The sequence below is a fragment of the Pleurodeles waltl genome, chromosome 7 (assembly GCF_031143425.1).
Source record: "Pleurodeles waltl isolate 20211129_DDA chromosome 7, aPleWal1.hap1.20221129, whole genome shotgun sequence".
Taxonomy (NCBI): Eukaryota; Metazoa; Chordata; class Amphibia; order Caudata; family Salamandridae; genus Pleurodeles; species Pleurodeles waltl.
In genome coordinates this window covers 1,532,169,376-1,532,194,422 of record NC_090446.1, presented here as the reverse complement: position 1 = coordinate 1,532,194,422, position 25,047 = coordinate 1,532,169,376, and the positions used below count along the sequence as shown (strand labels likewise).

Genomic DNA, 25,047 nt, shown 5'->3' with positions numbered 1-25,047 from the left:
GAGCAGAATGCTGTCGTTCAAAATGAAGACAGCGAATAAATATAGAGAAAATATTTGTGAACTGCCTTTTAGCACAAGCAAATATGCATATGGAGATTTGCTCATGCAAAAATCTGTTGAGCATTTACAAGTTCTCTTTCCCTCCAACCACATTTCCTCACCCCAGGAAGTAGTTTTACTTCTGCCCTTGTCAGGAGTAAATTTCCAACCATTCTCTATAAGGGGAAAAGATTACAGAAGAGCTGGTGAAGACCCCTAGAACATGCACGTTATTAGGTTTGCACAGACTCAAAAGGTTATTCCAACCCAAGAACTATTGCTTACCCCTAGCTCCAAACTCATGATGTAGATCTGCTGAAAGGTACCAAAATAAAGGAATTGCTAGTATTCGCCCCCTACACTAGTATGAGCTCTGGCAGAATCAGAGATGCAATTATAAGAGCTCTTATTTAAAGAGATTACTGCCATAATTTGCCACCGCACTACATGACACCAAAGGAACAAGTGGATTTATTTTTACAGAACAAGTACATTTATGAAGCAACCTGTCTCATGGACAAGTAGATATTTCATAAAATGTCACACCCTTGAGGAGGTTTCAAACTGGATGAGCTCCAGTTAGACACCAGTACAACAGAAATTGTGGTCTTCGGAGAAGGAAGCTCAGGCTGATGGGACTGGTATCCTGAGAAGCTGGGGGTGAGGCCCTCCCCTGTGTCCCAAGCTCAAAATCTGGGGGTGACAGCTGAATTCGATTTGTCCTTTGCAGACTTTTTTAAGACCATGTTCTCCACGGATGTTTGTTTGCTGAACACCATCAGAAAAATACTCCCTTTTCTTCCTTTATCTGTTAGTTAAGATCTAATACAAGCATTTATTCTATCCAGGATGGGCTGATGCAGTTTTCTGTTAGTAGGACTACCTACATATCTCTTGCACGGAGCACAGTGCTCCAGGCAGCTCCACTGGTCCTGGATGTAAAGAAATCCTCATCCACCTCCAATGAGCTCAAGAATTTACACTGGCTCTCTGTGAACAGAAGATATATTTTCAAAGCTCCTTTATGTAACAAAACAATTTACAGCTATGGGCAGAATCGCAGTTCTCCTGGTATCAACAAGCCCCCACGAAACCCCCCAACACACTTAAATCCCAGCTTGCCTGTCTGATTAAAGTCCCTAAATTAAAAAAAGCTAGAATAGGAACCAGCTCCTTGGCAGCAGTGACAGCAAAAGCCTGGAACTCTCCCCTCCATCTTTATGTGCTCAACATAACCTGAAAGTTTTCAGGGGACAACCTAAGACATTTTTGTTTACAAGTAACATCTAGAACCTCGAAGCTGACAGGTCCTGCGCTTTAAAAAATCTGCCAATTATTCAATCAAATAGATTCTACTAAGGCTACAACATCAGCCTTCATAATGCACATGGGGCCACAACACCAAACTTTAACAAAGCACACAAGAGTCTACTTAACAACACCTGCCTCTATTATGTATAAGGCAATTACATGCCCGACTTCTTGAGATGTATGGGACTCATCTGGAACACACCACACTCATGATTTAAAATAAGGTCCCCATTTAATTAGACAAGTCTTGACACACAGGCTTCACCAACAAACAACTCTCAAAATTTATACAAGACATCATCTTCAGCTAAAAGCTTCTGAATGCCCACAAAAGACTTTAAACTTTGCTAATGTCACCTGTAGAGAAACACATTGATACCTGCTCATAGTATGCAATGGCTGCAAACAGTGCTACAAAAATATCAATACAAATATCTGTGCAAGGGAATTCTGCTTTTCCACAGAAATCATTTCACAAGAAGCTGGGGGGAAAGGTAGCTCTTACCTGTGCCTGGCCTGCCCATGATGACTTCTTTCTTTGGGGCAGGGTGGCTGGTGTAGTTGCTGGGCACGATGACAGGAAGCAGTGCAGTCGGGGAAGGATGGAAGGCCACTGGTTGGAAAGGGGAAGATACACTGAAAACGGGTGGATTCTGCTGCGGTGGTCCAGATGGGCTTGGGGCTGTAGATGTGCCAAGGAGAGAGGAGCTGGCCTGACTGGAAGGTAGGTTTCGGTTCACACTCTGAATCTGCGTTGCATTGATGGGCACTGGGATCTGCAGCTGGGTCTTAGAAGAATGCTCCTTAGTGCCCATCTTCCCCATGCGGGGGCTGTTGCTGCGGCTACCCATGTCCAAGGGCTTCTCCAAGAACTTAGAAGGCAATGGCACTTCTGGATTACGCACAATGACTGGTGAGTCTCTCTGCACAGCAGGCACCCTGCGGATAGATGGGCTCGGGTCAGAAGTGATAACAGCAGGAGGAGATAGAACAAGTAACGGTGAGGGCTGCTGTGATCGGGAGGAGAGAGTGGCAGGGGATACGGACCGGAATCCAGATGGGGTACAGGAAGTCGGGGTGTTGGAGACTGACTCCACGCCAGAGTCCATGCTATCATTCTTCTGGTAGTCAGATGTGGAGCTGGCACTACCGTGGTGCAGATCTGGTTTCCTCTTGCTAGGGCTCATGGGCACTGTGAATGTGAGATTGGTCATGAATGTGGGAAGAATACCGGAGGAGTGACGCTCCCGATGATGTGAATGATGCACCATCTCGGGTGTCATAACACCACCCTTTGGAGTGCTAGCGCTAACATGGCGGCTGCGGGCCGCATTCCTCTGGATCACAGGTGAGGCGTTGATGGGGCTGAAATTGGCTGGGCGGAAGCCAAAGAGCGGGGATGGTGAGGGAGATGGAGTGGGGGAGAATGGGGATTGGTTAGACACAGGCGAGAAGGAGGGTGTACATGAGCGAGAGCTACCAAGAGACATAAGCATGTTGGCAGCCTCACATTCATCTGAATCAAAGCGAGACATATCCGTTGCCACCAAGCGGGGCCGTGAGTCTGTGCGGATGCTGCTTGCCTCACTGTCCCTGGAGGTGTCATCCCAATCGAATTCAGTGCTTCCCTCGCGCAGGGCACTGCCTCTGCCCTCAGAAAGGTTCTCCATCTCCTTGGTGCGCATGGAAAGGTGACGGGAGCAGTACCCTCTCCTTTGTGACTCCTTCATACAGCCATCCCGTGAGCACAGCCGACGCCACTGCTTACCATTGAACTTCTTCCGGATCCCATTAGGCGTGCACACCACGTCACCCTTTTTGTATTTCTGCTGCGCGGCTGTCAACGGTGTGCGGGAGCGAGAGCCTGGAGTGCTGCATTTCTCCAGAGAAACACTGCTGCTCCGGCTGCCACCATCCTGGCTTAGCAGCGGTGAAGGCTGGTCATGTAGCCGGCTCAGCATTATACTGGCACTGAAGGGTGGTGACTTGGGAGGGGAAAGGATTTGGCGTTGGGGGAGTAGCAGCTTCTCCTCTGTTGGTGGAACACTGAAGCTGAATTTGGACACCTCTGCATCCTCGAGATGCTTGAGCTCTGCAGCAAGGCCAGCGGCAATGCAATTCGAGGGATCAGCAGGGGTTGCGGTGATGACAGTCGCTGCAGATGAAAGCATGAAGGCAGCTACTGGCTTCCTGTTGTCATCACCATCCTTCACAGGTGTTTCTCTGGTCTCAGGGGCCTTCCACCACGGGGTACGAAGGAGGCGCAGATTGGCTCTGCTGACCCATATTGACTCAGTCTCTTGCCTCAAAGGAGATGAAGCTGTCTTGATGAGCTGCACTCTGTAGGAGCCGGCCTTCTGGTTCATTTCCAGCACTACTCCTTCCTGGTAAGTCATCTCATCTTGGGTGATGCAAATGCACACTGCACTGCCCACAGTCACAGCTCCAGGGACAGGAGCAGCATCCAATATGACACTGACTTGGTCCATGCTCTGCACGTTATTGTAGTAGGTGGTGCACCTGTCACCACTGAAGAGGATGCCTAAGTCTTGGTTGCGGCGAATCTGCTTCACAACCCCTGGCTGGAAAATTCCATCCCTCCGGCCTAGAACACGTAGTGACTTAAGCTGACGCAAGTCATACTCTGCAGGAGGCCAGCTCACCAGTGGGCTCTCTGGGTCAAACCTGCTCTTGTCACCGTCTTCCTCCAGGTCGGCGGAATGCTCGCTGGCTGTGTCTGTGGAGGAGGACCTAACAGAGGAAGGGCAGATCTCCTCTGGTAACGGTACCCCTTGCTCTGGATGGGACTCCTGGTGGGGTGCTTGCAGAGGGCCTGCAGTAGATGCCTCGCTACCAGTGCTGGACTCATCACGGTACTCCTGGCCTCCCTGCTCATCCACATACTTCTTTTTGGGGGCCCTGGATTTGAAGGTGGCTGTCTTCCTGCTTAAAGGGGGTTCACACATTCGAGGTTCACTCTCCATGTTTTCCAAATGGTCCTGGCCAGTGCCCTCTGCCTGTGCTCTCTGTGGAGTGTTTTGGACCTGCATGCTGACCGCGGCATGAGAGCTCTGCGCACCACCCTGTGGCTTGTGTTCATCCTGCCCAGAGTGCTGTCCTCCCGTGCTATAAACTGAACATCTAAATGTCATCTCTTTAGGGTCTGGAGTTGGCACCTCCTGCCCTCCCATCTCCACCTCCATCTGCATGTGTTGCACTCCCACCAGAGGCACAGCCTTCTCCATGCTCTCTTCCTCCTCTTCTTCTTCCTCCTGCTTCTCCTGCAAACCCTCCTCCAGGGTTCGTCTCTGGGACTTTGTCCGGGTGGAAGCGGGCGACTTGCAGGGAGAGGGTGCTGCTGTTCTCCTGGCCGGCTTCATCTTACATACCAGGAATTATTTGCAGCACCTAAAACAGGAACGTGAGATCAATTAAAACCAATATAGAAATCTCCAAGAAAAGACACTGAAGAAAATGCCACTTTCTGCCAAATGCCTACTGCTGCTCCCAGACTTCACACTCCAGTGCAAAGGATGCTAGTACTGCTGACATCTGGGCTCTCTCCTCTGAGTGAGAGTTCACACTCGCTGCACGCCTGTGTGGAAACTATTCTGCCTAAGAGAAAGTTGCACTGCGACCTAGCTGCGACTTTTTCTGTTCAAGAGCAACACCTGCACGGATACTGCTTGTACGCTACATTTCTGCCCGTGAAATGGAAGAAAACACTGCTGACGTCTCTTCTCACTGCGTGAGGGATTTGCTCCATGCTGCCTCCTTACAGTAGTTACTAACCACTGGGCTCCCTTACCCCTTCCTGTTTTTTTGCTTGCTTGGTCAACAGCTTTACTCCTTTACTCCCAAAAAAATATTGGACAAACACAATACATGGCAACATAGCCAGCACTGCTCAGATAAGCCACATAGTTTGGTATCGGTTTATTCTCAACAACACTACCCACCAAGACACCAAATGTACTATTATGCAACAACATACATTAAGACAAAACGCGGAACATATGCCAGACACAGCCCACATATGGCAATAATTAGCTGACTTCACAAGACAAATGAAACACTGGTTTCCAAACGAAGCATTGGAAAAATCGGGAAAGTCATTCCTAGACCACCAAAAGCTGTGATGCTTTACCAGTGGAGGATTGGGTGCTATACTAATGATAACACAACAAGCATGGTTGTTGCCTTTCCTGTGTCTTAGTGAAGCTTGACCCTGCGGACACTTTTGCGCGACCTATTCTGTAAGATTTATCCCCCAGCCTCTTAATATTTAGCCCCTGTTCTTTGTGTGGGGTGCATGCTGACACTGCTGCTGGCTGTGTGTAACCTTTCTGTAAAAGCGAGAAGAGTGGTTACTGCTGCTGGCTGTTCTATGAGTGAAGGAAGCTTGCACTTCTTCTGCCAGTGTCGTATTCACTATGTATATGACTGAAGCTCAAGCTGCTGTTGCACACAGTGTTCCTCTCTGTGCTTTTGTGAGTACTGTTCCTAATGTTATTTCCCATTTCTTAAACACACATTCTGCCATTAGTATGATATCCTTGTGATTTACAGAAGTAATGGACAGGTCAGACGGTCCTGATGACCGGAGTCTGGTATAGACTGAAGCCTGACTTATTTTATGGAGATGTATGGTCAAAGATAAAACTGTAGCTCTCTTGTGCAGGTGCATACAAAACTGATGTTTTGTTAAATTTATGGGTAAGGCCAAAGAACGATACAAGCCTTCTAATACAGGCCTTCTTGAATAATATACATGGTCATTGCCTTGTTTATGCAGGGGTGTGGAATTCCTCAAGCCCAACTCCCAGGACATGTTGTTTGGGGTCAGTGACAACAAGTTTTCATGTTTATTTTGTCCTTGGGGCAAGTAGGTCCAGCCCCCTGTAGTACCGACCCTCTGGCTATCAATTTACATTACCACATTATGGATCAAGAAAGGGCATTGACTGCAGTTGAGGTCATGTTTGTGTCTATATATTAATTATGTTCAAACTTGTATTTATGGTTCATTAATGCAAAGCCTTTATTATCAGGATTAGCACTCTAAGAAAACCTTGTAAGGTCGGACTGCACTGCTGAAATTGGTCCTAGTATAAAAATGTATATACACGTTTGCAAAGTTTAACAATATGAAGCCATTTATAATGCTCACATAATTCTCTCCGATTAGATGCAAATATTTGCAGAAGCTTGAAACAAGATTTGGGAGTATTTATTTTTTAATTAAATGTTCACAAAAATGTTTTGGTAATCTACTGTGAAATGTTAGAATACCATTTCTTTGAAGCATCATCTACTGCAATGTGTTGATACATGCTAGTATTCCCATAAATACTCATAATGGAAAATCAGCACAACCAATTCAACATGATTATGGGTAACATGAAAATAAACAATCTTTGGCAAGGCTAATAGGACTAACATTGGTCAGCTTTTTGGTTTTGTCAATTTGTGTCTTGTTTTGACATGTTTTATTGTTGCGGGAGCTACCAGGAAATCACCATTACAACAAACATGGGCAGAAAGCAAAAAGCACACATTGCCTCAGTAGCCTCTGGCACTGGACAAAATCTACTGCATGTGCCGATATGCTCCTTGTGAAAGAGCAGAATGCGGTCATTCACAGTGAAGAGTCTACAGATAGGAAGAGAAAAACTTTTTAAAAACAAAAGGTCTTGGTTAACTCAAGACCTAATTATGGGCCCAATTCTTAAATAAAGTCACAAAAGTGCACCGATGATGTATGCCCTTGCATTAGTACAGATTTAAAGCTTTTGTGAATTCACAAGAATGAACAGAAGTAGGCAGAAAATTCGACTCCTAGAAAATATTTGTGAAATGCATTTTACCACAAGCAAAGAAGCATGTGTACAATTGCCCATGTGAAAATCTGTCGAGCGTTTACAAATTCACTTTCCCTCCAACCACTTTTTTCTCAACTGTGGAAGAAGTTATATTTCTGCCCTTGTCAGGAGTAAATTTCCAACCTTCTCAGTATGAGAAAAGATTAGAGAAGAGTTGGTGAAAACTCCTAAACCATGCAAGTGAGTAAGTCTGCAGACTCCAAAGCGCATTCCAACCCTGGAACTATTGCTTAACGCTAACTCCAGCCCTAGTATTTAGCTCTGTGGAAAGCTGGCAAAATGCAGGATTTGCTAGACTTCAAACCCCACCATAGTATGAACCCAGGCATAATAAGAGACACTATTATCAGAGCTCTTATATAGTAAGATTGTTGCCATACTTTTTTGACACACTATGTCGCACCAACGGGAAAATTTGATCTTTTTTTCCAGGACACGTAGACGTATAAAGCAACCTGTCCCATGGACATGTATATATTTTATAAAATTCCACACACCTGTTTATGTGTGCAATGCAGCTTCTAGTCATGTTTCCCTGCTTCTGCTCATGGTGTACTGAGGCTTTCCAAGCGATATCTAGTCACAGTGACATAGGCTGGCATTGCTGTGGTCTATGCTGTATTGTTTGGTGTATGCTAAAAACCCTTCGCTGCTGCTGAAATGCTGTACACATTCCCTTTGTATAAGCAGCAGCTTGTACTGTCATCCATACCATACCTGATCTCTGAGGGAACTTTGCATCGCTGCTACTTTACTGTGCCTGGAGGTGGGAGGACACTTGTATGGGCTTGTGTGTGTGGCTGTGGTATGTTTGCACAACTCTGCCAGGAGCTTGAAGGGTGTGGCTGTGTTTGCATTTCTGTAAGACTATTTTTCTTCCAACTAAGCAGTACCTATTTTGCAGTCACGGAAGCTTTCACTACTGCGGCCCATGCTGTATCTGCTCTGTGGGTGAAAATCTTACGCTATTGCTGTCAGTGATATATATCTTTGGTAAATGAGGGAACTGTGTACTACGGCTGTCTGGCCTCCACCTAGTCTCAGTATGTGGACAGCTGCACTGACGGAAGCGTTCCCTACTGCTGCCCCACGATGTGTCTGTTCTGTGTGTGAACATCTTACACTATTGCTGTTTGTGCTATATATGTCTTTAGTAAACGAGAGAAGTGTGCGCTGTGGGTGCTCTGCTGGTGTTCTCAGTATGTGAGGGAGCCTTGCTATGATACTTCGGTGTGCCACTGAAGCATGTGCTGTGTGAGGGAATCTTGCAGTACTTGCGCAGGTGTGTGGGGGAGGCCTGCTGTACGTTCGGTGTTAGGGAAACGGATGGTATCCATGCAGGTCCTCTTTTTAATCAAAGTAAGACTGGACTGTGCTGCCTGTGCTTCACCTGCTCTGCATATAATGAAGCTTCATCAGCCCCCTGAACAGCAATAAAATCTTCCATCACTCACAGAGAGGATGCAACATCATTAGCAGCACTGTGGGACACTGGGATTCTTGGCATACAGTTCTCTAATCTGTTCCTCGGGCAGATGAAGTCCGGAGGGTGTGGAAGTGTTTTTGCCACACGTGGCTCTCAAGTACAACAATGGACCATGGATGTGTAGAAACATCTCATTCTTTCCGTGACCAGCCGCTCACAAGTGACTTATGGAGTTGATGGCCTCATGCGGAGCTCCCTACTCTAGATCCTACTGAGATGTGCTGAATGAGCTAAATGATGAGAGCGATTGTCATAACTGTGGACCAAAGTGAACCAGCGTGGTGGGATGGACCACTCCACTCCAAGGCTGCAGGAGAGGATGAAAGAAAAGCCGGGAACTTCCGACGGCTCTCTACCTATGTGCTATATTTTACAACACATAGGGGGTTATTCCAACTTTGGAGGAGGTGGTAATCCGTCCCAAATGTGACGGATTTACCACCAGCCGTATTACGAGTTCCATAGGATATAATGGACTCGTAATACGGCTGGTGGTATATCCGTCACTTTACCGTCACTTTTGGGACGGATTACCACTTCCTCCAAAGTTGGAATAACCCCCAGAGTCTGTCAATTGCCTGTGAATGAAGAGCTGGGGTGTCCTGATCCAATCCATAGGTGTGGTGTTCTGTCCCCCCCAAAATTGGTGAACGCTCTAATGAAGTGGTTTGGAACCAGTTTTAGAGCTGTTAAAATTAGTGTTCACGCCATCTTAAGACAGTGGCCTTCTTGGAATGGAGCCTTAATCAAGATGATTGCTGAAAAGAACAGTAAAGACCCAAAAGAAGACTTCTGTAGGGTTGGGGGCTATTACTCTCTCAGGGCACAAAGGGCATGTTCCAGGCAGCTTTGGGTGGATGAGAAAGTAGCCCTCATAAAAAGGCATTGAATGTGCATCACTGTGCTTCAAAGGATTTGAACTCCAAAACCAGTGCATCTTTTTCAGTTGTCTATTCAACAGAGTCCAGAATGGGGGGTCTGAATGACAGAATGGTGGGTCTTGAGAAAGTACTTAGAAAGGCTGGTGACCCCGGAAAGGGTAAAGACTGTCTCTTCCCTGAAGTTTAAGAATGCTACTTTGAAAATGATCTGAAGTTGGATGATGTAGTGGAAACTTTAGGTAATTTACGAAGAGCTCAACTGAGTGTGCCTTTGCAGATCTTTGCAGACCGTACCGAAGTCCACATTTATTTGTCCTTGGGACAAGTAGGCCCAGCACACTGCAGCACAAAACCTTTGGCTGCAAGTTTACAGTACCATATTATGGATCTGGGAAGGGCACTATTTGCAGTTAAGGTAATATCTGTATCTATATGTTCATGCTGTTCGAACTTATATTTAGGGTTCATTAATGCAAAGCCTTTATTATTAGGGTGAGCGCTCCTAGGAAATGTTTGAAGCTTGGACTGCACTACTGACACTGGTTCCAGTATAAAAATTTGTATACATGTTTTCCAAATTTAACAATATGAGGCTACATATAATGCTCCCAGAATGCTCTTCAGCTTGTTCCGAATATCTGCAGAAGCTTGAAAGCAAGACTTAAGATCCCTTGCTTTACAAATAAAATGTTACAAAAAAAATGAAACCAGGAAAAATTATATTGCTAAACTACTGTGAAATTGTAGGTACCATTTCTCTGAAGTAATTCAGCTGAAGGGAATTCCTGGGAGGCGCGGAAGCTCGGGCTTACTCCTCTTTCCAGGACGTACGTTGATGGCTTGCTGTGGTTATGTTTGTTCCAATATTGAATAAAAGAACTCAAAGCACGTTTTCAGGCCCACACTATGCCCTCAAGTAACATTTCATAATCCTCACTATCCGGAACATCACTTTCTGTCCAGGGAGAAGAGCAGGGGTGAAAGCAGCCCTTGCAGACGTCCTCCTAGTAGTTGCTCATAGCCAATGTGCTGAGAGAGAGCACACATTCGGGACGTACAGAGAAGATCATGTTTCTGCAGCTTGAGCAGTCCATCCGTGTGCGGGGAGAATGAGAAGAGGTGGACTAAGAGGCACCAAATTCTGCTCACTCAGGTCAGTGGTAAACTCCACAAGTGCCAGAAACACTACAACCAGGTGACAAGTGTGAACATAAACAAACTATGGTAATGGAGCACAAAGGAGCAGGCCTTGAAGGGTCCACAAGTTACAAAGGGAAAAGGAGTGGACAACCATGGTAATGCTGGGGATGAGCAGGCCCCTAGCTGGTCCCAGTCTGTCTGGAGGCTTCTTCGGTCGATGCGATGCTCACAGACCACCTCAGCACCTAACCACAGAAATACTCTTCTCCTCTCAGCCTCTGCAATCTACAAATTCATCAGAAGTGGTAACCTAACCCTTCAGGCAGGAAAGAATCCCCATGGCTGCCAAAGAGAATGCTCGAGTTAGACTTTCAGAAGCAGGAGACTGCTAGAGATGTATATGCCCCAACTCAAATCCAGTTCAGACTATCACAGACTTGGGCTGCAGAGGATAGAGTTACCAACCCACTCAGCAACATGCCTTAATATTTATTAATCGAATCTAGCCTCCATGCAGTAAAAAAGGGTGGTTGTTAGAGGCTTAACCATTGCTAAAATGATACTGCTTAGACGTAAGAGTCCATCCGTCCTCTAAAAACAAACTCTCGATTTATCATAGCCTACAACTAGCCCTTCCTGAAGATGTTCTATTCACAATTCCGTGATGCACAAACTTTCAGAAAATAAAGGATGACATTTTAACCGAATATAATTAAATACTAACCACCAACATCATCTAATAAGACTGTCAGAAGTATAGGAAAACAAACATTGGCAAAGACAACAGAGCCATGTCTCACCTTTGGGGCTTAATGCCGCTGCCTATGCCTTTTGGTGATGATGTAAAGCATCCGCAAGATGCTGTACACTATGGCCTAAAGTAAAAATAACACAAAAAAACAAAAGTGTGATGATGCAGCAGTGTCATTTAGCAACATTATTAAACATACACGACTACAAAATGACATGGTTGCATTTTGTTTATTTATTGATCCCAGATGGGCCTCAATTGGTGTTTTAAAAAAATGAAAAAATAAGCAGTGTGAATTAGCTTTTTTTTTTTTTTAAATGGGGAATGCGGAAAGAAACAGGGGAGAAGCACAGGTGGGGGAGAGCTAAGTGGCCTTTGCCTCTCCCTACGCCCAGAATGTCTCTGGGACCGCCCTGGCCACTTCCAGGACATGCGGCTGGTGTGAAAATTCTTCTTTTGTGTGTGGCAGGCTGCGTTGCAGGAGCCCCAGGACACGCACCAAAGACAAGGGGGCTGCGTCTTCCTTTAATTCAAGAATGGAGCATTTCAGGAGGCCGACCCAGGGCAGTGTGAAATAAACACCTTGAAGGTGATTATTTTGTTTGAAGACTTGGCTAATACTTTTTCTTTATCGGGCCTCTTTTTAGTTCATTATCATAACAGAGATCCTTCAAATATGTGAGGTCAGGATGCCTATGAAGCAGGGCTAGTTTTAGGGTTGGCTGTGTGTTCAACAGGTTTCATGCAACAGTAAAAATATCAAAATAACTGGTGATTAATGTACCTGCTGGAGAGAGAACAGAGTTTTGCCTAGTGGCAGTTTTGACTCATCTAAGGTTGCACTGAGGGTTAATATGCATGCTGCAAAAGAACGTGTACTACGCAAACAGAACTATATTCATATGGATAGCTCAGTGAGTTACTGATTTTGTCACAAAGATTCCTTTGTTACTTGCAATTCATAACTTACAATCCTAATATAGCACAGTGACCTATGAATTATCAAAGTTGCTTGCAAACTGTATGGTGTAGGTTAGAACTCTGGTTTTCTTCCCAGTTTTTTTTCATTATCCTAATGTTGCTAAAAGGGTTTTGGGTAGAAATAGAGTTATTATTAAAGCTAACCCCCACTACTGGGGCCAACCCCCTCCACTGTGGTACGTTTAAAATCCTGTGCTTGTGCTTCTCCAGACCAAATACACTTAAAATATATTGCCTACTTGTATGGATAACATGTGATTCACACATCCTCATCATGGGGGGGGGGCGGCATAAAAGATTGTCGCATGTGCGCCACCACAGGTGCTATGGAAATACCATACCACACATACCATGAGCTCAATGTCTGATAGTGCTGTTTTTTGGAGATTTGTACTTATCTCATTCTCATTAAAGTAGTTGGTGCTTTTTCTTTCTTTCAAAATGTAAACAATTTGCAAAGGGTTTAATAGTGCCCCCTCAATAGATGTGTGAACTCTTAGTGTGAAAATATGATTTTTAAACAAAGTATATAAAGTTTTTTTATTTAAAATTGAATAACTATTTTAACCTTAATGTAGAATTATCATTGTACTTGGCGTTGATCCAGCAGGGCCCTGCACATCTGCCAACAGCCACAGCTAGCGCTGGAAGTCCACAGCTCCAAGATCTGTTTGTGCTCTGTGCCTCTTGGGAAGGGGCCGGGAGGTGTGATCAGTCAATGCTGAACAATTAGGACTTTGTCTGGAAAATCAATCATGTTTCCCACACAAGTCTCCCAGAAGAACAGGAATCTAGTCCAAGTCAGTCTAAATCTGACTGAGTAGCCAGGCATATAATAATCCTTACTCATGTGAAGCAGAGTTTTGAGAATCAGCCTGCTCTCACTTGAGGGCAGGAGTCAGCACAGGGGCAGGATATGAAGGGCAACAGGGTGTAAGTCCAGTCCTAGAGGGCTCTTCTCAGATCACACACAGCAGGTCCGGTCCTCTTCTGATCTTCCACTAATCCCAAAAGTGTTCTCAAGCGGGTGCCTGGAAGTGCTGCTTGTACACCTGTCACTAGTTAGTGGGTAGGAATGCTTCCTAAGCATGCCCTAACCACACTTTGGGCTTTTTGTAAGATGGCAAAAGTCTTCGGTCACATTAAACTTGTCCACTGAGAGCTAGAGGTTTATGTGGGATGTATATTATGGTAATCTAAGTGTCCTTCTACATCCTAAACTCTAGTTTGAGGTAGCCACTTAATTATTTTTCTAGCTCACTTAATTCCCAAAATACAATATTAGTATTTTCATCTGTACTCTGGTTTTCTACATAATACAGCTAGCTTGCCCTTCCACAATGGATACAGCTATTGAGTGCTAGTCACTGTAAGGATGTTAACATTGCATTTTTTATGTTATACTTTTAAATACCATACACCTTGCCTAGTGGGCTACAAGGCCCATAAAAGGGTGACTTATTCATATTTACAAAAAGGAGGTTTTACCTGTCAAAGGGTTTATTTTGACAGGTAGAACTGCAGTTTTTACATTGCTAGCCTCGGGCTACAATGGTAAGCCTAAAGCCATCTGTGCACTGCCACTGAAGTAACACTGCCACATTGGGTGCTGTAGTCCAATCCAGGACCTAGGCACATTTTGCACCATATACTAGGAAAGTTAAATATACCATTTAGGAGTATGCCACTTCAACCGTGGTAAAAGGGGGACCATATGCACTTTATTTCTGGTTAGCAAGAGTAAAGTGCAAAATTGTACAGGCAGCAGAACCAGAGAGGACACAAATCTGGGAGTACTCCATGCAAAAAATGTTGATTTCTTACACCAAGCAATGAAAATGTACACAACTGAGTCTCAGATCTGTTTTTAGAATTAGATCAGAGTTCTGGCTGCTATAAGAATATCGCTTTATGTTGAAGAGACCTCAGACCTTAAGACCCCTAAACACTGTGTTGTTAGATACTTTTATAGAGGTGATAAACTCTCCGCTAGATTGGTGACAGGCAACTATGATAAGAACACCGAAAAAACATAATAGACCAATAATCTGGACACTCTGTACCATAGAGGTTCAGGTAAATATAATCTTCATTATTTTGTTTAAAAAAGGGAGTAACTGCTTTTGGTCCTTGAGTGGACCAAGACCGTACAGCGATGTAGCTCAATTTTTTTTTATTTAGTATCTTTGATTCAATATTTTTCCTAGGTTTTTATCGGCAATGGCCAAGAGTATGTATTTTTATCAACTGCAAACACTAGCCAAATCTATTTTTGACATTGACCTTGAAATGAACTGAAGTTGGTCTCAACCAACTTTTTGTTCCCGCTCTATGTTCCAATTCAGATGAACCGTTCATGCATCACAAGTGTTAGGGGAGTGGATGTGGTCTTAGGTCAGAGCTGCCAGCTTTGGAATTGGGGAAACAGGTTTGAGTTGCAGTACCTGCTCAAAATCCTGGGATTTTGGGCAAATAAATTAATCTCCCTATGCCCAAAAAATTATTCTGATCTTGTGTAAAGTAACTGGTGCTCATGTAAAGCGGTCCAATGTAATTGGGAAGAGTTTACAATATGTAGAACTAAAAATAAATTAAGTATTGATTTTGCCCCCATTAATTGAAATTCCGGAACTGATCCGGAGCTGGAGTTTGTGGAGGATTACACCACATTTCAAGGGGGTATGACCTCTGTTAATGTGAGCAGCATGTTTTACTTTTTTTGGGCCCCTATCTGGTGTTTGTGGTAAATTGGTTGCTGATTTTCCCTTTCATGTGCCCTCCCATTAGTCAGAAGTGGTTTTCTGCCTAGCTTCTCCCTCTGGCTGAAAGACGATTATTGTTGAACATCATATTAGTGGACTGGAGGGAGTTATGGTTTGACTCCTCTAATAGTGGTCTGGACATTGGGTCTCCAGGGTGTAAGGGTCACACGCCCCTACGTCGTGTAAATGCACAGTGTAAATGTTGTATGTGTCACCTGTGGGGCATGAGGACTAAACGGGAGCTTTAGCAGGACATCAAGAAAGCACAAGACATTTGAAGGAGGTGGTGATGGATGCATTTAGGATCTTCGAGCTACCAGAGCTGTAAGTGGCGTCTAACAAGTCTTAAGGATACACAAAGGGTCTGATGCGGCCGAGAGCTGCACACAACTTGTGCAGGTCACAACAGCTGCACACAGATCTAAGGAACCAGAAGGCATCACACCGAGTTTGTTGGAAATGAGGGCAGCACATGAGATATGCTGGTAGCTGTGGACATGGCCACGAAATACAACCCCTGCAGAGAGAATCTGAAAAATGTGAGTGTTAGACAGCATTTTTTGGGGTTGAATGCCTCACAAGAGCTTGCTGCATATAAAGATCACGAAGTCCAGAGAATCTTTGGAAAGCTAAGGCTGTACATATGGTCTTGGAGACTCATGAGAGGTGCATGTGGAGTTCTTGGATTGCAATTCGTAGCAGATGCGCTTTGTGATCAATACAGGCTTCACATAATGCATACAGAGGGTCTGTGCAAAGTGTGGGTGTGCAAGGGTATTTGGGGTGCAAGTATGTAGGTACTATGGCAGCAAAAGCCACATGCTGCCTCTGTCAAAGGTTACAGTCTTGCTGGAAGTAAGGAACATGAACATACACAGTACAATTAAGAAGAAAAGGTCACAGAAGGGGTCTCTGATGTGAGAAGACAGCTCACAAGGCCTATTAAACAGAAAAAAGCATGCTCAAATCATCTTTATTATTCTGTGTATTCTACAGCACAAACATCTTGTCTTTAATTGAGGTCACTACAAACAAATAAACCTATGACAGTATCATTCCTGCAAGTGAGCAACAGCAATAAAACATGGAGGGGAGAGCGGTCTGGCTAACACTATTGGAATTTCTTTTGGGCTCTGTATAAGTAGGCCCTGTCAATTTTCTGCTGATGGCGGGAACCTGACCTGCAGCGCCTCGTACTGGAGTACTTCAGTTAGCATCTACTATCAGTGAAGGACTGAAGGGTTCCTCCCACTGGTGGGATGGCTGCATGCCTCCTCTTATTTGGTGCATAGCTTTCTATTTGTTTTGTGCTGGGGTGTCTCTAGCATCTCCACTGGTGGCATTTGACTAACGTCTAGCCTACTGGCAGAAGTCTGTCTCCAGCACCTCCCATTGATGGGATCAGGCTGGCTGTTCCCATCAATGGTGCTGGGTTCCACTTATGCTGGCTTATCCATTATGTTTTGGACTCTGGTTTCTCTCACTTCTTCAGTAGACCTCTCTTTATTTGCCACTATTTGTGGGTCTTTCTGGCTCCTAGTAGAGTGGCTATCTATCCCCACCAAAAATAATTTGTCTTGCTGTTCACATTGTGATGCCTAACTGACTTTTGTTTTCCCACTGGTGCACATGGCCCTTTCTCTGGACGCTCCCATTAGTAGGGTGTTCTTTGGGCTCCTAATGCAGTGGCATTGGTACTTATTCCCACTGACGGCGCCCGTCCCATTCCCTCCTGTGTGCTACATTGGTAGGTTCTCACTTGTCCCTCCAATTGGTGAACTTTCTTTGTGCTCCCATAGGTGGGGAGTCTCTGAATGTGATCAGAATTATGGGGTCTCATCCAGTCTGCTAAAAACTAGAATGTTCTCCACCTGGCTTCTGGGAACCGTAGTATGGCCCCTCATTGGCAGGCAGCCCCCTTCCACTTGTGAAGTTTTGCATCTCTGGCTCTTGTGGTTGGTGGAGTCTGCACCTATAGCTCCTTCCTCTGGTGGGGTCTATACCTGGCTCCTCCCACTGCTGAGGGTCTCTCAAAGCTTCTCCTACTGGGCACATCTGTGGCTACTCCTACCGGTTGGTCTATGGCTGGCTCCTCCCACTGCTGAGGGTCTCCCCAAGCTCCTCATCCAGTCAGTCCCCATGTCTCACCTTTGGGGCTTAATGGCACTGCCTATGCCTTTTGGTGACGCTGTAAAGCATCGGCAAGATGCTGTAGACTATGGCCTAAAGTAAAAATAACACAAAAAAACAAAAGTGTGATGATGCAGCAGTGTCAGTTTGCAACATTATTAAACATACACGACTACAAAATGACATGGTTGCATTTTGTTCAATTATTGATCCCAGATGGGCCTCAATTAGTGTTTTAAAAAAATGAAAAAATAAGCAATAAGCAAAATAATCCAGTCTGCTAAAACTAGAATGTTCTCCACCTGGCTTCTGGGAAACGTAGTATGGCCCCTCATTGGCAGGCAGCCCCCTTCCACTTGTGAAGTTTTGCATCTCTGGCTCTTGTGGTTGGTGGACTCTGCACCTATAGCTCCTTCCTCTGGTGGGGTCTATACCTGGCTCCTCCCACTGCTGAGGGTCTCTCAAAGCTTCTCCTACTGGGCACATCTGTGGCTACTCCTACCGGTTGGTCTATGGCTGGCTCCTCCCACTGCTGAGGGTCTCCCCAAGCTCCTCATCCAGTCAGTCCCCATGTCTCACCTTTGGGGCTTAATGGCACTGCCTATGCCTTTTGGTGACGCTGTAAAGCATCGTCAAGATGCTGTAGACTATGGCCTAAAGTAAAAATAACACAAAAAAACAAAAGTGTGATGATGCAGCAGTGTCAGTTTGCAACATTATTAAACATACACGACTACAAAATGACATGGTTGCATTTTGTTCAATTATTGATCCCAGATGGGCCTCAATTAGTGTTTTTAAAAAATGAAAAAATAAGCAATAAGCAAAATAATCCAGTCTGCTAAAACTAGAATGTTCTCCACCTGGCTTCTGGGAAACGTAGTATGGCCCCTCATTGGCAGGCAGCCCCCTTCCACTTGTGAAGTTTTGCATCTCTGGCTCTTGTGGTTGGTGGGCTCTGCACCTCTAGCTCCTTCCTCTGGTGGGGTCTATACCTGGCTCCTCCCACTGCTGAGGGTCTCTCCAAGCTCCTCCTACTGGGCACACCTGTGGCTACTCCTACTGGTTGGTCTATGGCTGGCTCCTCCCACTGGTGGGGGTCTCCCCAAGATCCTCCTACTGGGCACATCTGTGGCTACTCCTACTGGTTGGGTCTATAGCTGGCCCCTCCCACTGGTGGGCTCCCCCCTTTGGCGGGACTGGGCTCGCTGGCCACGCCCACTGGGCGGGCTATCTGTCAATCTGTGGACTCAATGGTCGTTCCAATTGGTGGATTCTGTGTCTCGGGAACCACCCACTGCTGGGGCTTCCTCTCTGCCCTCTCCCAATAGTCTGCACTGTTTCTGTAGGTCCCTCTATGAATATATTAACCCTGCAACCCCTCTGCCTGCCAGGGGTCCCCCTCGCCTATTGGCTGCCCGCAGGCAGGGGTGCTGTCACTCACCTGCCCCGGCCCCGCTGCTCCACACACTCCGCAGTCTGTTTTACTCCAGGACACAAAATGGTGAATGAAGCAGGAACAGCTGTGAGCGTCGGACCAATCACAGCCCACACCAGAAGCACTGACAAATCTCGCATCCAATCAGTCCCCAGACAGCGGAGAGAGACAAATACAGTAACCTATGAAAGAGGAGCGCACAAGCGAGCAGGCGGAGTCAACACGAGAAGCGCCTACAGTAACCAATGAGAGCAGGGTAATAGGGGCTTTCATGAGCCAACCAGAGCTCCGTGCGGAGCGGCTTGTTTACCGGAGTGTTGTGCGCATGCGTTGTAGTGAGCGAAAAGTGGTCTGGGATATGTGGTCTTGTGTGCAGCCCCGAGCTAGAAAACTAAGACGCACAGAAACTACAATTCCCAACAACATTAGCGCGGGGGGTTTGGAGCCAGGAAAACTCTGGGAGAAGCCCCGGGGGTCCTGTCCGAGCTAAGGCAGGACGTTTAGGGGCAGGTTGGGGGTCCTCACAGGGTACCCCCTGCACCTCACGGGTTCAACCGAGCACGCGCTGCGCGCACACTCACCCGCTTCCTGTCAGCCTTTCACTCGGCTTTCCCTGCGCGCGCCGCCAGCGCTCAGCAACAGCCAGCCCGGACATCGGCCAATCACGGGGCTGCCTGCGTGTTACGTCACCCGGTGACCTCATCGGCATCCACGCGCACGGTCGATACTTCCACCCACATCGACGGGGAGAACGCGCTGTTGCCGGCTGACGTCACCGCTCCGCATGACTATTGGTCCAGCTGGGAAGAGTGGCTTCCAATCAGCGTTGTCGGCAGAGTATTGACGTAGGGAGCGCGAGTTGTTGGCCGAGTCTGGGCAGGGGCGTGGCTCGGCGCGCGAGGAGGTAGTGGAGTGAGTACACACGGCCGGCTGTAGTAAAGTTCCCCGGGCCTAGGAGCGGGGCGTGCGCCACGAGGATCCCGGAAGTAGGCCCGGCTCGCCTTCCTTTCGTTATCAGCGGCTGGAACTAGCGCGAAGAGGACCCGAAGGTGTCAGAGCGCTTCGCCATCGAAGGGACACTTATAGTTTACCAATAATACGTTTATTTCACTGCAGAAACGGCCCTGTGATACAGTCAAAATTATGCATTTCACTGGTTGATCAGGTACAAACAGGTAGGAAGATAATTTTATGCGAGGCCCGGATGTGAGGATTATGCATCGCTTTCTTCACTTTTTCTTATTACAGCAGTTGTTTCACAGTTCATCCTTCAAGTTTTAAAAAAAAAACACTTGAAAGCTACGTTTCCCAGAAACATTGAGAAAGAAGTACCAAAGTGACCAACAGTTCGCCTGTCACCCATCCCATCGTTTTACAGCCGCCTTCGGCACCCTTTCCTCTTCATTCTCTGCTCAACATAAGTGCACCTTTGAGATATTGATCTTGTTAATTGATACATGTTAAATTGTTTTATTGATCTGTTTGTGATTTAGATTTTTCCCGTATCTAGGTACACGCTCACTCTCACTGTGCAGTGGACTGAGAGGTTTGAGCGCGTCGGCCTATAAGGGGTGTTAGCTTTTTGTTCACATTTAATCACCTGGGAGGGTGGTGTCCCTTCAATCATAAGGGACCCATATAATACTGTCATTGCCTATATTGGTGGTGCTCCCCTTCTCTAAAAATGCAAGCCTTTAAAGACCATGAATGCTTATAGTGCCCGTGAGGGGAAGAATAATTCCCCAAGACAAACAAATTATCCTAGAAGGCTTAGAGTCCTCTATTTCAGTGACATTTGCAGAGAGTCTGTAATATATCCATGAACATCTTAGTAAATTGGCAGCAAAGAGATCTGAAATTAATGGGGGAGGCGGAGTCCCCTTTTTTCCTAGGATCCCACTGGGCACTGAGGAGCTTATCCTAGGAAGGCTCCCAGAAAGTGTGACACATGGCAGCTCGAAGGCTTCAAGAAATTGTGCAAAACCATTATGCATGCTCACACATTTCCTTTCTCTGGAGGTAGTTTTAGCTGAAAAAAAAGGTGTCAACCCCAATCTCCAACCCTTTTTTGGAGTCCTCCAAAAGTATGATTAATGAGACAAATGATTAATCCTCACATGAGTAACCGGAGGGCAGATGGCCATGGCCTGCTAGCACAATTACACCAGAGTCAACGGGGACTCCTATTCTGACATGCTTAAGCTAGACCAGAACTTCATAGTGGTTCACGAGACTAAAATGACTGATAATGTCACCAAGAAAATCAGGAGATATATTTCTTCCTTGGGATTGGATGGTATGACTCAAACTGAAAGAAGCTTATCGGATGATCCCTCTATTTGTACCCTAGAGTATGTTCCTCCAGTTTATTTGAAAGCAACAGGTTTACAAGTTTATGACACTTAACGTTTGGCCTGTTTTCGGCCCGATGATGCTCTACAAAATGTTTACATCCAGTTGTGGCACACTTGCAGACAGGGTGCGTATAACTTGTAATATATCTGGATGATATCTTGATAATGGATCAGTGGTCCAGCTCGTTTAGAGTCTGGTCTTTCTAATAAACCAAAGCAAATCAGAATTAACCCCAAACTAGTCCATGATCTCTAATTCATCATAAATATGACAGCAGCCACATAGAGCCTACTGGAAGGAAAGTTATTAAAGATCTAGATGAAGGAAATTCATATGGTTTTAAGAAGAGACAGAAATTTTCTCAGACTTCTGCCCGGAGAAGCAAATTTTGACGACAGCAGATTACACACCAGGCAGACATAATAAGCTGTCAGATTGTAACTCCAAATACAGTGCAGAATCCAACAAATTGAAGCTAAATCAGGATATGTTCAAAGCACTGAAGATCAGATGGGGACCGTGCAAGACCAGTCTCTTTGCTTCAAGTTTGAACCTTTAGCTTCTCCAGTGCACCAGCTAGAGATCATAACTGGGGGTAACATCAGTGGATGTTTTTTTCCTGGGTTGGTCTGCCAGTTGGAACTATGCCTTTGCCCCAGTTGCAGAGGAGTTGGCTTGGGATTAACCAATAGTCTTGCAAGTATCTCCTGAGATACTGGAGGATTGCAGTAGACAGGCTCACCCCATGGTACTGCAAGGACAACTGTAGCTCGTGGAGGACTTTTGGGGAAGATAGATGAACAGAACATGCTGCAAAATTCATCAATCATGCCTGGGCCAAGGGCACCATCAAATGCTGCAGTACAACATGGAGAAACCAAAAAGCAGCAAGAGGTGTAATGGTTATACCTCTATAACTTCCTAAAACAACAAAATCAGGCTGAATTTTGACTATATTAATAACTTAAACAATCACCCATGACAGACACAATGGAGTTCTTGCTGATGCTTGGATCCAGCACTTTCAAGATATATACCATATTCCTCCCAACAAAGCCAATGGCGTCAATCAACTCATGGCACAGGATACTGAAGCAGTTAATCAAACATGCTAAAAGTATGGGCCAGCAGACAACGAACCCATCAACAAGTCCACCATATGGGACTGCAACCATGTGACTAAAATTGTTAAGGAGATAAGGGTGCATGGGCCTGTGGGACCAAATAGGCTGCCTGGCCACTTATTCAAGGAGTACTGCACATTCTGGGCTTCTCTCCTCTCTACCAGCACTGCATTGCAAAAGCTGCAGTCCCAGACTCTTAGGATCAATCCTTCCAACTTGTACACAAAAAGGGTGATAACACAGACCCGACAAACTACAGAACGATTGGACTGCTGGATATTGAAGGCAAGGATTTTGCAACCTTATTATTACATGACTTATAGAACTGGGCCAGAGAAGAGGGCATTCTCCCTTTCTACCAATCAGGCTTCAGGGAATGTACTTCCACCACGGATAACATGGCATTCGCTTAAGAGCAGGCTAATTAGCCAAATAATCTTCCGCTTTTTGCATGCTTTATCGGTTATTCTGCATCATTTAAAGGCATGGATAGGAAAATCTTCTGGAACAAATTATACAGCTGGGCATCCCGAAAAAACTGCTGGATGTCATAATTGCACTCTTCTTTCAAACCTGGTTGTGAATTAAGCTCACGCAAAACACAGCTGTCGCCAAAGTTTACACAGATCAGGGCTTAAAACAAGGATGTGTCTTTGTGCCCATGCTCTTCAACCTGTACACCGCTGACCTAGGGAAATCTTTAAAAGTTGCAAATTTGTTAGTGCCTAAAATTGGTAAAGAGCGTTTTATTATTGATGTAATCAGCTGTCAAAATACTAATGGATCACACAAAGGTGGGAATGCAGAGAGCCCTGAATGCGTTAAATGCTCATAGCATTAATAACAAAGTGGTGGCAAACTGAAATAAGATAAAGGTATTCACATTTTGGTGCTATGCTACCAAGAACAATTTGCAACTGAGACATTTGAAAATAAGGAGTGGACCCAACTACAACTATCTGCTGAGTGTGTGGTTTACAAATAATGGAAAGTCTAAGTTGCATATCACTCGCATGGAAGAAAAGGTTAAGGCAGTGACTTACGCCTTGTGTAAACTGCACTCCTCTCCGCACAGCCCAGCCACTGAAGCTATACAGAAGGTAATACAAGCAAAACCTTTACCCTCCATCTGTTATGGTCAAATAGCCTTCCCTGGGGCTTTAGTGGATACCATGGAGAGGGCGCAATGCAGTGCCTATAAACACATCTTCCAAACCCCCCACATGCCCAAAATCTGTTAGTGCGCATAGAATTCAGTCTCAGTAAACAATCTCTTGAGAACTGGACAGCCATTGTTTGGTACTACTTTAGAGCCCATGCACCAGCTCCAAACACAATGAAAAAGATTTTAAACAACATATTTACAAATGGGGAAGAATCCCCAGTCAGACTTTCTGACTGTAGCTTGCACCAAACTAAATTTGATCAAAGAAAACTGGGAAAACTTTGCAAATCACCCAATGGCATTACAAACTGCACTGAAAAAAAGTCAGGCTTTTAACTAAGCAAGAAGACTTCAAAACCATTGAAGAGTAAAGAAGTAACACCCTGGTCATACTAAACATGTGTACAGAAAAGCTCAGCCAGCCATACTTGTACTGTGCTTTAGGAAAAGCCAATACTCCAGCAGATCCCTTTTGCAAGACTTGCAGCTCTTCCTATCAGAGATCTAAATGGTAGCTGGAAGTCACTTGTAAACGACAGTACATGCAGAGTATGTCACTCAAAGGAGGAAACCTTGGAGCATCTAATCTGCAGAGGCCTGGTCTTTTAGAATGCACGTCACCCTTTATTAAAGCCACTACGTCTAAAATATGGAGCCCGCATGTGCATGAAATCCAAAGAGATGCTTTTCACCCCGGAAATCCCCACGGACCTGGCAAGACTTGACAAATACATTGACCTAACTCAAAGGCTCCTAACTGCCCATAAACTTATCAACACTTTTGGGGCAGATAACATATCCTAATACAGAATGGCTCAGAATTCAGATAATCCATAAGTGGAAATGGAGTTACACTTTCACAACTGGCACTTTGCGCTTTAATGCATGGTTTCGCTGGGGCCTCAGAAATCATGTCCCTGCGCATCTTGTTGGTGTCCTGAAAGTCTTAAAGGCACAGCAGCTGCTCAACACTTTTGGACTGTCTTGCACTGATATATGCTGAACTCACCCATTTGGGGCCCCCTCAATTTACTGGGATTTTGTGGGACGACAGCTAGGTGTCCCAAGCCTCATCACCCTTTGTTGAAAGAAACACATTGTCCCAACTCACTGCATGCTGCATTTTTTTTGTTGCATCCTCTCAATGAACACAGCTAACTTAAGGGGCGCCTATAACATGCTATTGCATATTGGTACCTTCGCTGATATGTTTTTAACAAATTTAGTGTACATATGAAAGGTATTTAATCGAGCTCGCTCTGTGGTTATATTTTATGTCAAACACAATATCGCCCGAAACCTCTCAAGGAATTCCTGGACGATGAATGAAAGTTTACCTGAATTTTATGGTTTGTGCCACCTTTTGTTAATTAATTGAACCAAATAAAGTATTAACAGACAGCTTGAAAAAAGTGGACACATTGGTGTTTGGCGAAACATCTGGATCCTATTGGGGCAGAAGTTAACCATATCCTGGATTTTCTCACAGAGACAGCCAATTCAGAATCAGCGTACAGGATAATCAATACTTGCAGGTCAGCCGTACCAACAGGGCATGTTCTGATCCATGATACAACAATGGGAGAACACACTATAAACTAA

General features: G+C 45.3%; 1 protein-coding gene across 4 annotated transcripts in view; it reads right to left on the bottom strand.

Moving 5' to 3' along the window:
- CIC (capicua transcriptional repressor) overlaps positions 1-19,540 on the bottom strand; it is a 410,013-nt gene extending 390,473 nt beyond the window's left edge. For 3 of the 4 annotated variants that reach the window (XM_069201390.1, XM_069201393.1, XM_069201394.1), the window contains exons 1-2: positions 19,383-19,540; positions 1,856-4,758 (exon numbers count right to left, since the gene is read on the bottom strand). In XM_069201390.1, coding sequence (XP_069057491.1) covers positions 1,856-4,730 — 2,875 coding nt within the window. In that variant the 5' untranslated portion in view covers positions 4,731-4,758; positions 19,383-19,540. Of the gene's footprint in view, positions 1-1,855; positions 4,759-18,807; positions 18,880-19,382 lie in introns of those variants that run through there. The other variant, XM_069201391.1, reaches the window with a different exon arrangement.
- Positions 19,541-25,047: the final 5,507 nt, after the last annotated feature.